At 39.1% G+C, this 14,964-nt stretch overlaps 1 protein-coding gene across 2 annotated transcripts in view; it reads right to left on the minus strand.

The window, feature by feature from the left end:
- The window catches only part of STK32C (serine/threonine kinase 32C), a 296,245-nt gene that overhangs the window by 17,351 nt on the left and 263,930 nt on the right, over positions 1–14,964 (minus strand). The window contains exons 1-6 of one of the 2 annotated variants that reach the window (XM_077258443.1): positions 11,683–11,818; positions 11,357–11,508; positions 5,057–5,230; positions 3,435–3,472; positions 2,469–2,558; positions 845–948 (exon numbers count right to left, since the gene is read on the minus strand). In XM_077258443.1, coding sequence (XP_077114558.1) covers positions 845–948; positions 2,469–2,558; positions 3,435–3,472; positions 5,057–5,230; positions 11,357–11,475 — 525 coding nt within the window. In that variant the 5' untranslated portion in view covers positions 11,476–11,508; positions 11,683–11,818. Of the gene's footprint in view, positions 1–844; positions 949–2,468; positions 2,559–3,434; positions 3,473–5,056; positions 5,231–11,356; positions 11,509–11,682; positions 11,819–14,964 lie in introns of those variants that run through there. The other variant, XM_077258442.1, reaches the window with a different exon arrangement.

Consider the following 14,964-nt stretch of genomic DNA (forward strand, 5'->3'; position numbering starts at 1 on the left):
AAAGGGGGTCCAACCCGTTACTAGCATGGTGTACCTAATAAAGTGGCCGGTGAGTGTATATATATAAGAAGGTATAAAATTCTATGGCATGTAGGTATATATTTACCATGCAACAGAAGCAGTAAAGTGTTAATATAATATGTGCAAAAAATAGTGCAAAAAGTAAAAATAAAACAATAATTGATCACTAGTATAAATGGTTATAAAAAAGGTATCATGGTGTCCATAATGTAAAGTGCAGTGATAGACAGATGATGCCAAAGGGTAAAAAGTGCTCAAGAAGGTTGCAATAGGTATGCAATAAGTATGTAAACCTTACCACAATATGCAGGATACAGCGGGGGGGGGGGGGTTAAATTCTGTGTGTGCACATGCTCCCCGACGCGCGTTTCGGTTTAGACCTACTTCATCAGGTGTGCAAGAACAGAGTCGTACTACTATTCCTAACAGAATTATTGAAGCCGATTCTTGCAGAATCTGGCAGTGGATTTTGCTTTCTTCTCCATGAAATTTACATTCAGGTACTAATTGCCATCCAGTGCATTAATGAAGCCAAAAACTTGTGTCATCTGCTATTTGGTTTGGCTTGTGATGACAGGCAATAGTGACATGCCAGGCAGTGAGTTGTCAAGCCAGGGACGAGGTCAGAATGACCTTTTACAGCTCCGCCCTCATGACTCTTTGTAGGTCATTAGAATATATTACATGCTGTTTTTAAACTTATTTTAATGAGTATATAAAAAGACATCACTGTCACTGTTCTTGTGCCTACAGATTGGTGGTGGCTTGGGGGCTTAGTACCCCCTGACAGGCGCTAAAAGGATGATATTCAACATTGACTTACCCAGCCCCTGAGCAGCTCGAATGACATTATTCCTAGTGACCACCAATCAACCTCAAATGAGTAACCAGTCCCGCCATTGAGAAATGACTGAAAAATCTCTGGGGCTAAAATAAAAGAAATATAAAAGTAGATTACAGTCATCGACAATATTTAGAACATATAGTCCATGATTCATGATGTAACGTGTAATCTGGTGATGTGTGAAAATGATCTGAATGTAAAATAGGGCAACATGTTCTGCAGCAAAGTAGCCACTTACATAGCATGACCTTATGTATAACACTCAGATATTACGGAGCACTCTACAAAGAACGCTCTCACACCAGCCCCTTACTACTGACCTATACATAATCATTTCCCAGTTCAGACATAATTCGTGGTCATCCTGGCACAATATAGACACCTAAACAGTAGCCTTGAAACTATTGGATGGTTACTCTTGCAGGAATTTCTCATTATTTAATGGCTGGATTAAGGTATATTCATGTGTCATATTCAATATGCAAATTGCCTCGTCAGAGATGAAGAGGATGTGAACTCTAACGCCGCCTATTGGAAGTAGCAATCCTAAAAGTCAACATCGGCCCTTTAGCAAGCCTTGCCTAACTTAGGCTAAAAGCCAAACCAGAATCTCAATTTGCAGACACGTGTTTCGGGGTTGTTGCCTCTCCTCAGTGCAAAGCATGAGATCTGATTTGGTTATATGAGAGGAGCATTGCGTCTCCTATAATTTTCCTTACACTCGCATTTCAGTCAGGTATGTCACTCTCCACAAGGAGAAACATTACTCCTTTGACCCCAGTCGGAGGCCTCTCATAGAACCCAATCACAGCTCATGCTTGGCACTGAGGAGGGGCAACACCCTGAAACACTGGGTCTGAAAATTGAGATTGTGGTTTGGCTTTTATCCTAAGTCATGTCTACTTCCCATAGGTGGCCTACAGTTCAAGTCCTCTTCCTCTCTGAAGAGATAGTTTGCATATTTAATTTCCCAGAGGAATATTGCATGGCCTATAAGTCTCCTTATACTGGCATGGCAACCATGTCACTCTCCACTAGGAGAAACGTTACCTGGTATATGAAGTATATGTAGGGTATTTTTCACAATAACTTTTCCCTGTCTTACTGTTCTCTATGGTTGGGTCCCCTACCCCCGAACCTTACAGTAGACACTCACTATCCTAGGATCTGTACAAAACCCATGAACAATGATGTATGCTCTGGAGCACATTAAGGTGACCACATACTTTAAGACTAAGGTCATTAAAATCTTTCATTTTAGTCCGGACCTGCCATCTAATTAGTATTCTATTTGATGCTCGGCTGATGTTTCATCTACGTCAGGAAAAAAGGATCAGGCATGTCCAATTTCAACATGCCTAATCCTTAGTTCTCAATGTAGATTGACAGCTGTCAGAGTTGCCCTATAGCAGCTTTCTTCTCTCTATTGAGAACATTTTTATGTGGCACTCAGAAAAATGGCTATTAAGTATCAAGCTCAAGAAAATGTGGAAGAAAACACCTGACCCTTCTGTCCTGGTGGGAAAACTCTACATGGCAGTAAGCGCTCAGTTTTGTTGAGAATGGGTATACTGGCCTGTTGGCTCGGTATAACCTTCCTTACCCATGTACGGCTTGGTCCCGGCCATTGCAGTCGCTCTTTCACCGTCTTTAATAATTGTTGCTACATTGAAGTCTGTGAGATGAGCGTGACCTGCGGATTAGGACAGAAGTTCTCAGAAAAGAAAGAAGTACTGTTACACTGCGCAAACACCCAATTAGTTATTCACAGCGCCCCTTCATGTGCTACAAGCTAATGTTGTGGAAACGCTGACTGATAAAAAAAGGAATAATACTGAACCGGAAAGAAACAGCCAGGGAATCAATTATAGTTCTGTGTGAGAAAAGAAAAACAAAAGAAAGAAAACTCATGTGAAATCTAAAATTCCCATAGTTTCTGATTACAGAATACCTGCCCTTTAATGCAATACATCTCGGTTATTATAGCTGGCATGATGCGATATATATAAAGAACAGGAAATCCTGTCAATCAATCAATCAATCAATCATATTAATCATGATTAAGGGAGCTTAGTCTCCAGAAACGCATTGAGATTCTTACCCACATGGTTCGTGCTGAAGTCTGTATCCTCCATGTTTAAAGTTTGTGAATAAAAAAACACCTCTTTTTTACGGATTCGGTGAAGCTGGACATTCTCTTCTTTTTTTTAATAAAATACACCCAGAATAAAGTACTTTATTTGAATTAAAAATACACACCGTTTTACAAATTTATTTAATGGAATGGAATGTTATGTGGGTATTTTTGTTGTTTATTATTTTGTATTTTTTTTACAGGGCACCAGGGCTTCAAGAAAATGGGCGTAAGGTGAGCATAACTGTGTTTGTTATTTTTTAAATAAATTTGTAAACCTGTGTTCGGGTTCGCTTATCATTACTCATCAGCCATATAAAGAAGTGCTTGTCCTGGTGACAAATTCTCTCTAAACAGTTTAAAGAGTAAAACAAAACAGTAGCTAATATCATGAGAAAGGACACAGGATGGGTATAAGTGGTATCATCTGCTCACCTTGTTCATCAAGCAGGATATTGTCAGGCTTCACATCTCTGCAATGTATCAAAATGAAGGTTATCGTATTGTTCGGCATATAATGTACATTCCACTACTGAAATCATATAAACCCACAATAAGTGCACTGTGGTTTATCAGAACTCAGAACTTACTGACTTGACCAAATTTGCAATGATCTGCACACGTCTACTTTGGCGGAGCTGGCTGAATGACGTGAACATACCAAAAGTTCCAACATTTTTATGCAACTTTGTGGTGCATAAAAATTTAGCAACTTTTCAAAACTGTTTTACGCTAGAAAATTAGCATTAACACTTTGATGAATCGAATCCAAAATGTTTAAATGAAAGGGGATGTGTCATCAGAAAATAAGCAGGTTTTTAAGAAAAATACATTTTTTGAATAACTTTTTTTATGCTCAGTGAATTCTTGATAATTTTTTTCTCAAATTTTCCATATCACTATTCATCTACTACGACTCATACTAGACTCACACTTCCTGCTCTGTACAGAAAACCTTTTAGTAGTCACATTATCATACAGGCTGAATTACAATGACTGATAATATCTCTATATACAGCAGGCAACACCGGATACACTACTGTATTCACAATAGGTGATATCACAGCTCACCTCCTCCTCCATCTCCATCTCTTCCTCCATCCATTCACAATAGGTGATGTCACAGCTCACCTCCTCCTGTACAATGACTGATAACACCTCTATATACAGTAGATAACACAGGATCCACCATTCACAATAGGTGATATCACAGCTCACCTCCTCCTCCTGTACAATGACTGATAACACCACTATATACAGTAGATAACACAGGATTCACCATTCACAATAGGTGATGTCACAGCTCACCTCCTCCTCCTGTACAATGACTGATAACACCTCTATATACAGTAGATAACACAGGATCCACTATTCACAATAGATATCACAGCTCACCTCCTCCTCCTGTACAATGACTGATATCACCGCTATATGAGAAAACACAGGATCCACCATTCACAATAGGTGATATCACAGCTCACCTCCTCCTCCATCTCCATCTCTTCATCCATTCACAATAGGCGATGTCACAGCTCACCTTCTCCTCCTGTACAATGACCGATAACACCTCTATATACAGTAGATAACACAGGATCCACCATTCACAATAGGCGATGTCACAGCTCACCTCCTCCTCCTGTACAATGACTGATAACACCTCTATATACAGTAGATAACACAGGATCCACCATTCACAATAGATGATATCACAGCTCACCTCTTCCTCCATCTCCATCTCTTCATCCTTTCACAATAGGTGATGTCACAGCTCACCTATTCCCCCTGTATAATGACTGATAACATTTTTATACACAGTTGATAACACAACACCCACCAGTATGAGTCTAGTATTATGGTAAGCTTTGAGGCCAGTGTGAAAAATGCAAGTGTTTTATATAAATTGTCATATCAAAAATTTGCATAAAAGCACTTGACACAAATGAATTCTGCCATTGTTTTCTTTTGCTATGCTTTTACTATGTTTTTCTATGCTGATCCGTGGCGATACACATTTAATATTCTCCTCATGAATAGAACAGCTCTTCTGATTACTGCACCTATGGATTATATGTTGACTTCTTAGGTAATCTAATGCCAGAGCCATTTCGCAGATATACAGCTTGACCGTCTCTTCCGTAAACTGGACATTTTGCTGCAGATGATATCGGAGATCTCCCCCCAGCTGTAAGTCCACGACCATAAACATGTCCTCTTCATCTTGGAATGAATACCTGAAAATCCAAAATATATCATGATGTACAAATCAAACATTTATGGAGTAACTAGTAATGTTAAGCAGCTAGTTATTTTATTTGGCATTGCCCCTTATCAGGGTTTCGGCACCCTCCTGATCAACATTGCTTTAAGAGGCTGAAACTTATCAATAACTTTTTAAAACTTTTGTTACACTTTTAAGAAACCCAGTTCAATGTGCCAAGCATAAAGCAACCCCTTTTGGAAGTTATTTTTACTTATTTCCTTTGTTTGTAATAATAACTTCACAGATTACAATATAATCAGAAGTGAAGATTTCTGGTATATATGGAGGAAGGTCCAAAAGAATCATTCCCCATGCTGTATCCACGCTATCCTAGCCTGACATTGAGATTCCTACATTAACAGTAGATCAGTTGTCTGATATTTAAAGAGAATCTATCAGCAACTTTTTGTCATATAATCTGAGGGTAGCATGATGTAGGGGCAGAGACCCTGATTCCAGTTATGTATCACTTAGTGGGCTGCTTGATGTAGCTTTGATATAATCCCTGTTTTCACTGCTGTAGATGTAGCAGTTCTTCAAATGCTGAGCTATGTATAACCCCGCCCACACCACTGATTGGCAGCTTCCTGTGTACACTGTGCATTATCAGCAAGCTGCCAATCAGGGGTGAGGGCGGGGTTACACAGATTACCCTGACTAGCCTGCACGTGACACCTAGTCCATCAGTTATAATCTCCTACTGATAAAACACTGATTGTATTGAAACTACAACACAGCCTAATAAGTGACACATCGCTGGAATCAGGGTCTCTTGCCCCATATTATGCTACCTTCAGATTAAATAGCAAAAATCTGCTGACATATTTTCTTTAACTCCAATCTCTGAAGCAACTGTAGTTTACCAACATTGTAGATGAATTTAAACCATTTCAGCCTTTATGTATTAAGGTACATAGCAGACTGCAGAATGAGGTTACAGTAAATCCACCAGTGAGCTTGTTCTGATAACAGAGTGTCTAATTCCTATCTTGGTTTTTCTGGACTATTATAAACGGATTTATGGCCAAATCAAAATTGTACTTTAAGCTGGTCATAAATCAGCCTTATAAAATATGTCCTTTGATACATAGAAGCTGTAGAAACAATGAAATCGTAATGAAATAGTGTGTTACTACCAAAAATACATGCAGGTAAGTAAAATAAAAACACCCCAAATATGATTTTGACTTTTAACATATAATAAAGTAGGAATTTCCATCTAAAACAATTTTTAAGCTCTTTGACCTGACCAAAGGTCGCAGTATTTTCTGTCTGTAGTGCTGGTATGTACAGTTCAGCAGGACATACAACAGCTGCATCAAACAGTAAGACCATTACATTTAGACAGAAAAATCGTTTTGCCATAGTCTCCGATGACAGATGTTTGTGTCCCAGTACTTTCCACCCCAAGGACACCAGTGAGATAGGAGCATCGCAAAGTCCAAAAAAGCAGTCCAACAAGCTTCACGGTAAAAGCAGATAAAATGCAACTTTACCGCAGAAATCTACAATCTTTAGCGCAGAATCCACTTCATCTGGAATTCTCCCTTTATGTCACACTTCCATTGTTGGTGCACTCATGTTGTAATCAATACTGCTGTTTCCAGAAGTTTCACAAGTGATAAACACCAATAAAGAACAACTGTACATAGAGTAGCATTGCCGGACAAATTTGCATCCAGTGGAGGTTTTTATACTCTCAAGAACAAATTAGTTAAAAATACATAAAAAGTATATCAAACATTTGGCACGATAGGTTCCGCTTGACTTTGGGTTTCGCCTGTCAGCTTCTGCCTAGGGCAAGAGTTTGGAGTTGTCCTCAGGAAGAAGCCAACAGGTGAAACCCAGGGTCGGGTAGAAGGCAGTGTGCCGCGTATTCCATTTTGAGCTAATTATGCAGTAGTGCTGCTCTACAACCTTTTTTTTCTTTAAGGAAAATTCATTATAGTATTTTTGGCTGTGATCGTCTGTAGAACTACTACCAACATCATTGGATTAAATGCGCCGATACTGGAAGAGTGAAGTAAAGGGGGGAATGTGGAGTCTCCTCTAAAGATCATAGATGCGGTTAAATTGTTTTTACCATTTTGTTTATTTATTCTCATAAAAGTCATAAAGACTGAGGTTCTAAAACATAACATTGTAATATAAAGTGAAAACAACCGGCACGTGGGCAATGAATCAGTGGTAGACGGGGTCTATTGATAACGAGTGCATTTTGTCTATCGTGTTACTTAAAAATCAAATATAATAAATGGTTTTCTCCTTGCAAAACGGTTATACGTCATGTACATGGCAGGACTAATGTGCCGTGCTACTCCGAGCCATGCTCCCTGCACTAGACAGAGGACAGGGAATATGTATTTCCCAGGCCCAGCATTTAATCAATGTAGGATGACGTGTACGGCGATCAATTCCGAAAATTAGATTTATTTTAATGCGTCATTTCTCAGTTGTGTGGACAGTGACATACTTTTGTTTAACCCTTTCAGGGATTTAAAGACAGAAAATTGGACTATCTGAAGACAAAATCCTAATGAATGGTCCAAATATATAATTTGATCTCTCGATCGGGACAAAACTAACTTCAGGACAACCCAGGAGGGGTACTTTTGGCCATTTATGTGTAATAAATATACCATAGACCTTAGAATAATCGTCTATATTTTTGAACTACTAGACGTAATACATGAAAACTACTTAGGACAAAAGAAACTTAACGATGCCAAGGGAAATATGTGCAGAGTTTTGGTATTTCACATTTATGTGAGTTAAAGTGGGTATTACAGTTGAAGGCAATTACACTGGTCAACAGCATTTTTGGTGCCAAAGATATTTCATCGAATTTAGGGTATTTTTGGGGTGCTGATTCTGAATATGTCATCAGTTTTGCCAGATTGGCTCAAGTTTTTGAGATTTTTGGTATCTTATTTATAGCACTTGTTGGTAAATGCGACGCATCATCTCATTAATTTCTTTGGATTAGTACTTGAACTGAGCAGTTCTCAATATAGTTTTGTGTTAATTAGTGTTCTAAAAGTTTGTTCATAGCTTGATTTTTGCACTAACTTTATGTTGTTGTCTGTTTTCCAGTGAAAAGCATGAACTCATCAAGAAGAAGTTGTCTTAACGATCCAGACTCATTCTGTTACATTTGTGGTGAATACACACTGCCAAAACATAGAAGAAACATAACAGACTTCGTAAAAAAAGTGTATTTTGCCTATTTTGGGGTTATGCTTGGGGACCAAGACAAGTTTTGGGCACCACACATAGTGTGCAAAGCATGTATCGAATTATTACGAAAATGGAGCAAAGGACAAAGTAAAAGCTTCAAATTTGGTGTTCCAATGGTGTGGAGAGAGCCAAAAAATCATCATGATGACTGTTATTTATGGTAAACACAGGTACAGGCACATCTTCACAATGAGGGACAGGCCTTCTTGCAGATTCCATGTTACTCCCATTTTCGTTTCTTATGCTTATTGAATCCTTGCACTTGCACTGCACAGAAATAACAGTCATCATGATGATTTTTTGGCTCTCTCCACACCATTGGAACACCAAATTTGAAGCTTTTTCTTTGTCCTTTGCTCCATTTTCGTAATAATTCGATACATGCTTTGCACACTATGTGTGGTGCCCAAAACTTGTCTTGGTCCCCAAGCATAACCCCAAAATAGGCAAAATACACTTTTTTTTACGAAGTCTGTTATGTTTCTTCTATGTTTTGGCAGTGTGTATTCACCACAAATGTAACAGAATGAGTCTGGATCGTTAAGACAACTTCTTCTTGATGAGTTCATGCTTTTCACTGGAAAACAGACAACAACATAAAGTTAGTGCAAAAATCAAGCTATGAACAAACTTTTAGAACACTAATTAACACAAAACTATATTGAGAACTGCTCAGTTCAAGTACTAATCCAAAGAAATTAATGAGATGATGCGTCGCATTTACCAACAAGTGCTATAAATAAGATACCAAAAATGTCAAAAACTTGAGCCAATCTGGCAAAACTGATGACATATTCAGAATCAGCACCCCAAAAATACCCCAAATTCATTAAAATATTTTGGACACCAGAAAAAAATTTTTTTTTTGTTGACCTGTGATTATTATTGATTCACTGGATAGGTAATGACTTTTCAGTTGTCCTTGCAGGAGTACTCTGTCCTCAATTCCACTCTAGCTACAAGACCATGGCTAGAATTAGTTGAAAAGAGTATTGGTAAAAGAGCCAAAAGATCATATGCAATTGGGCACAGAGGTCATGTGCTTAGAAGGCGTGGTATCATATCTGGGGCCAGTGATTGGCCACAGAGGTCATGTGCTTCAATAGCATGGTATCGTAGCTGAGGCCAGTGATTGGTCACAGAGGTTATGTGCTTAGAAGGCATGAAATCATAGCTGAAGCCAGTGATTGGCCACAGGGGTCATGTGCTTCAATAGCATGGTATCATAGCTGAAGCCAGTGATTGACCATAGAGGTCATTTGCTTAGAAGGTATGGAATCATAGCTGAGGCAAGTGATTGGCCACAGAAGTCATGTGCTTATAAGGTATGGAATCATAGCTGAGGCCAGTAATTGGCCATAGAGGTCATGTGCTTAGAAGGTGTGGTATCATATCTGAGGCCAGTGATTGAAGCACAGAGGTCATGTGCTTCAATAGCATGGTATCATAGCTGAGGTCAGTGATTGGTCACAGAGGTTATGTGCTTAGAAGGCATGGAAAAATAGCTGAGGCCAGTGGTTGGCCACAGATGTTGTGTGCTTAGAAGGTATGGAATCATTGCTGAGGCCAGTGATTGGCCATGATGGTTATGTACTTAGAATGTATGGCATCATAGCTGAGGCCAGTGATTGGCCATGGAGGTCATGTGTGTAGAAGGTATGGAATCATAGCTGAGACCAGTGATTGGCCATGGTGGATATGTACTTAGAAGGTATGGAATCATAGCTGAGGCCAGTGATTGGCCATGGAGGTCATGTGTGTAGAAGGTATGGAATCATAGCTGAGGCCAGTGATTGGCCACGGTGGTTATGTACTTAGAAGGTATGGAATCATAGCTGAGGCCAGTGATTGGCCACGGTGGTTATGTACTTAGAAGGTATGGAATCATAGCTGAGGCCAGTGATTGGCCATGGTCGATATGTACTTAGAAGGTATGGAATCATAGCTGAGGCCAGTGATTGGCCATGCTGGATATGTACTTAGAAGGTATGGAATCATAGCTGAGGCCAGTGATTGGCCATGGTCGATATGTACTTAGAAGGTATGGAATCATAGCTGAGGCCAGTGATTGGCCATGGAGGTCATGTGCTTAGAAGGTATGGAATCATAGCTGAGGCCAGTGATTGGACACAGAAGCCATGAGCTTAGAACGCGTGGTATCATAGCTGAGGCTAGTGATTGGCCACAAAGGTCATGTGCTTAGATGGCATGGTATAATAGTCGAGGCCACTAATTGGCCACAGGAGTCACATGGCACATAACCAGTTACACAGAAGTACATAAAGACTAATAGGGACCAGAGCAGTGATGGTATTATAATGGCACCGGTGTAAAGGGGTAAAAATTAGTGATGAGCGGGTGTGTTCGTTACTCGAGATTTCCGAGCATGCTCGGGTGTTCTCCGAGTATTTTGGGCATGCTCGTAGATTATGTTTGTGTCCCCGCAGCTGCATGATTTGCAGCTGCTAGACAACCTGAATACATGTGGGGATTACCTAACGAACAGGCAATCCCTGCATGTGATCAGGTTGTTATGCAGGGGGGGGGGGGAACACAAACATAATCTACGAGCACACCCAAAATACTCGGAGAACACCCGAGCATGCTCGGAAATCTCGAGTAACGAGCACACTCGCTCATCACTAGTAAGAATTAATAAGAATTAATTACTTTATTATTTTATTTCTTTGCTTGCATTTTAAAAAATAATATATTTGCTTGTTAACCCCTACTAAGTTCATTCACATACAAATCAAAAACTCCCTGAAGACGGCAGCTACAAGACAATGCAAATTCACATAATTCATATAAATGAGGATAGTTTTGCAAATAAATCTGATATGAAATAAATTCAGCTTACCAAAGATTCACTAAGAAGACGTGCTCGATTTCCTGTAAAATTTCCAACTCTCTAAATACATTCCGAACTTCATCCCGCTCAATACACTGTTGTTTATTCATGTACTTCATGGCGTACATTGTTTCGGTATCTTTTTTCTGCACGATGCAAACCTAAAATTCAAAGAAGCAGAGGTTTTTTTTTTCTATTTGTACAATCTTGTAACATGGATATTGCTTTATCGCCTGTTGAATAAAAATAACACAAATAATTTATACAGAAATAATAATAATAACAGAAAGATGCTTCCACCTGTTTGGAAGCAAAAATAAATTCATCAAACTTACAGTAACTTTATACACACTGCGAAAAGTCAAAGATGGGTATGAAATTGACTCGGGGTAATTGTCCCTGTCCTTCCTGTATATCTGCTTGATTTAACAGGAAAATACAAAGTCATAAAGAAGATTGATAGACTATGCTAAGTCTTAGGCTGGAAGGGGTGTTGACATAGGAATTATCTTTCGTATTCTTTAAATTTGTGTTAAGAACCGTCCCTTTGCCTTTTCCTGAGGCCTCATTGAGGAGCCGATTTTTTCACATAAGAGAAAAATGGACAGATTATTTTGATCAGACTTTGAACAGACTTTCATCCAGGTGTCATCAGGTTTTCTCATAAGTTGGGAAAAAAAGGAAAAAAGTTTCTCCACCTTCTTTCTGACTGTTTGTAAAAATCAAAATCAGACTTGTGTCCTTGGCGGTCCATGAAAAAGCAAGGACATCTGAATGGCCCCATAGACTATCACAAGTACGAGTGTTACAGTGGCATGTAAAAGTTTGGCACCCCTGGTCAAAATTACTGTTACTGTGAACAGTTTAGCAAGTTGAAGATGAAATGATCTGTAAAAGGTCTAAAGTTAAAGATGACATGGGACTGTGAGGGCCATTGTAAAACCTTCAGCTTTTGAGGTCGTCTATTGAAGATTTTGACGTGAGTTTAGGATCACTATCCATTTGAAGAAGCCATCCTCTTCCTCTTTTCAGCTTCAGCTTTTTACAGATGGTGTTATGTTTGCATCGAGTAATTCTTGAAATTTAATTTAATCCATTTTTCCCTCTACCTGTGAAATGTTCCCCATGCCATTGGCTGCTACACAACCCCAAAACATGATTAATCCACCCCCATGTATAATGGAGGACAAGACGTTCTTTTCCAGAAATTCTGTGCCCTTTTTTCTCCACACATCTTTGATCATTGTGGCCAATGAGCTCTATTTTAAACTTATCGGTCCACAGGACTTGTTTCCAAAATGCATCAGGCTTGTTTAGATGCTCTTTTGCATACTTTTGGTGCTGTGTTTTATGGGTAGGATGCAGGAGAGGTTTCCTTCTGATGACTCTTCCATGAAGGTCATACTTGTGCAGATGTCTCTGAACAGAAGAACAATGTACCAGAACTCCAGAGTCTGCTAAATCTTTCTGAAGGTCTTTTTCAGTAAAGGGAGGAGGGGGTTCTAATTTGCCCCTCTAGTAATCCTACAAGCAGCACTCATTGAAATTTTGCTTGGTGTTCTGGACTTTATCTTGACCTCCACTGTTCCTGTTATTTCTTATTTACATTTCGAATTGAGGAAAGAACAACTTGAAAATGCTTTGCTATCTTCTTATAGCCTTCTCCTTTTTGAGCCTCCACTATTTTCATTTTCACAGTGCTAGGCAGCTGCTTAGAAAAACCTGTGGCTGCTGTTTTTGGCACAAGGTTAGAGGAGGCTGTGTTTTATAAAGATGGGAAATTTGCATCACTTGGCTTTTCCTAACAATGATAGTGAACAAACCATAACCCTAACAGTCTAATTAAGGTCTGAAACCTTGGTCACAGTTATCTGAGCACACAAATTTCCAAGAATGCACAAACTTTTGCATTGGCTTATTTTCCTTTTTGTATTTTTTAAAATGTAAAAAATTACACAATAGCAGTAATTTCGACCAAGGGTGACCAAACGTTTACATGCCACTGGACATCATTCTGCTCAGCTTGTCTTGCTATATACCATTGTGCTAACAGATAAGACTGCATGTACAATGTGACAAGTTCCCTATAAAGTTCTTTGATTTATATCCTGGTTGGTTGAGGGAACACAAACACAAGACCATGCCTGTCCTGGCCAGGGTTGTAACTACACTAGTGCAGGGGTTGCAGTTGCACTTTGGACCAGGGAGGGGTGGAAGGTCCCTTTGATTTGCATTAGAAAACCATTGCAATTAAAGACCTATGATAGTTATAACCCTGGTTGGAGATTTTGCATTCGGTCACACAATCTTATCCTGACATAAAAGAATCGAAAAGGAGAAATCCACTCTTCATTACCCCCTCACCCCTAGAAAAAAAAGCACAGACAACATCTAGTTTCCCATAAATCTCATAGACAATAGTCAGAGAATAAAAATTATAAAAAAGATAGGATCTGTTAACAATATAGTGGTTGGGAAATGCTAAAAGGCAGTGTCTATGTGTCCTTGTAAAAATGGGGGTCTATTCCCATTGCTCCCTTTGTTATTAGATAGTGAGTGCATGTGCAGGACTTAAGTGGAACTGTAAAGTACGGCGAAGACCCCTCAGAAAATGTACAGAACTTTAGCACATGCACCTCTCATGAACTCATACCCTTTCCGGCTAGGCATTCCCTTATGCTAAGCGAGACACATGTTAAATGGTACATGGCATGTATGATTTGTAAGCTCTTTAGTATTTTCTGGCACATTTTGTTAAGTAAGTACTATGCTTTCCAGTTACATAAGAGTAAACTGTGAACTGTTCGTATTGGACTGAAATTTTTAGAGCTAAAAAAATTATGTTTGAGGTAGGGTTAGGTACAGTCTTCAAAATGGCAGACATGGTTTATGAATTTTGCACAAATTCAACAATGGTCTTCATTCTAGAGTCTTTAACTTTTTTGTGACCTTTTAGAGGAAAAAGTTGCACATTTCACAAGATGGTGCGAAAAATAAGCAAAAATATCTAGCGTACATAAAATCACTTCAGGATTGAAGTACAAGTGCAAAAAAATGTAAGACTTTTCAAAAAGTTGCAAGTGATAAATCAGGCAACTGGAAACCCTAAACTCTACTCACAACAACAAACATGCAAACACAAAGAGAACTAGAACTCTAGAGCAACCTATTGGAAGTAGCAATCCTAAAACTCAATGTCGACCCTCTAAACCGCAAGGAGAAATTATACTTCTTGGATCCCGGTCAGACAAAACAGTGTCTGCAAATTGAGTTTCTGGTTTTGACTTTTATCCTAAGTCATGTGACAAGGCTCGTTACAAGGTCGACATTGACTTTTAGGATTGCTATTTAAAATAGGTGGCACTAGACTTCTAGTTCTCTTCCTCTCTGAAGAGACTAATTGCATCCCAGGGTACAGAAAGAGATAGCAGAGGAAACTGCAGAACCACTAGCCAGAATCATTGAAAAATCGTGAGAACAGGAGAAGTCTTAGAAGATTGGAGAAGGGCAAATGTCCCTATCTTCAAAAAAGGAAAGAAGATGGAGAAAGGAAATTACCAGACAGTGAGCCTTACTTCTTTACCAGAAAAGATCTTTGAACAAATTATTAAACGGCA

Source organism: Ranitomeya variabilis, chromosome 4, assembly GCF_051348905.1.
Source record: "Ranitomeya variabilis isolate aRanVar5 chromosome 4, aRanVar5.hap1, whole genome shotgun sequence".
Taxonomy (NCBI): Eukaryota; Metazoa; Chordata; class Amphibia; order Anura; family Dendrobatidae; genus Ranitomeya; species Ranitomeya variabilis.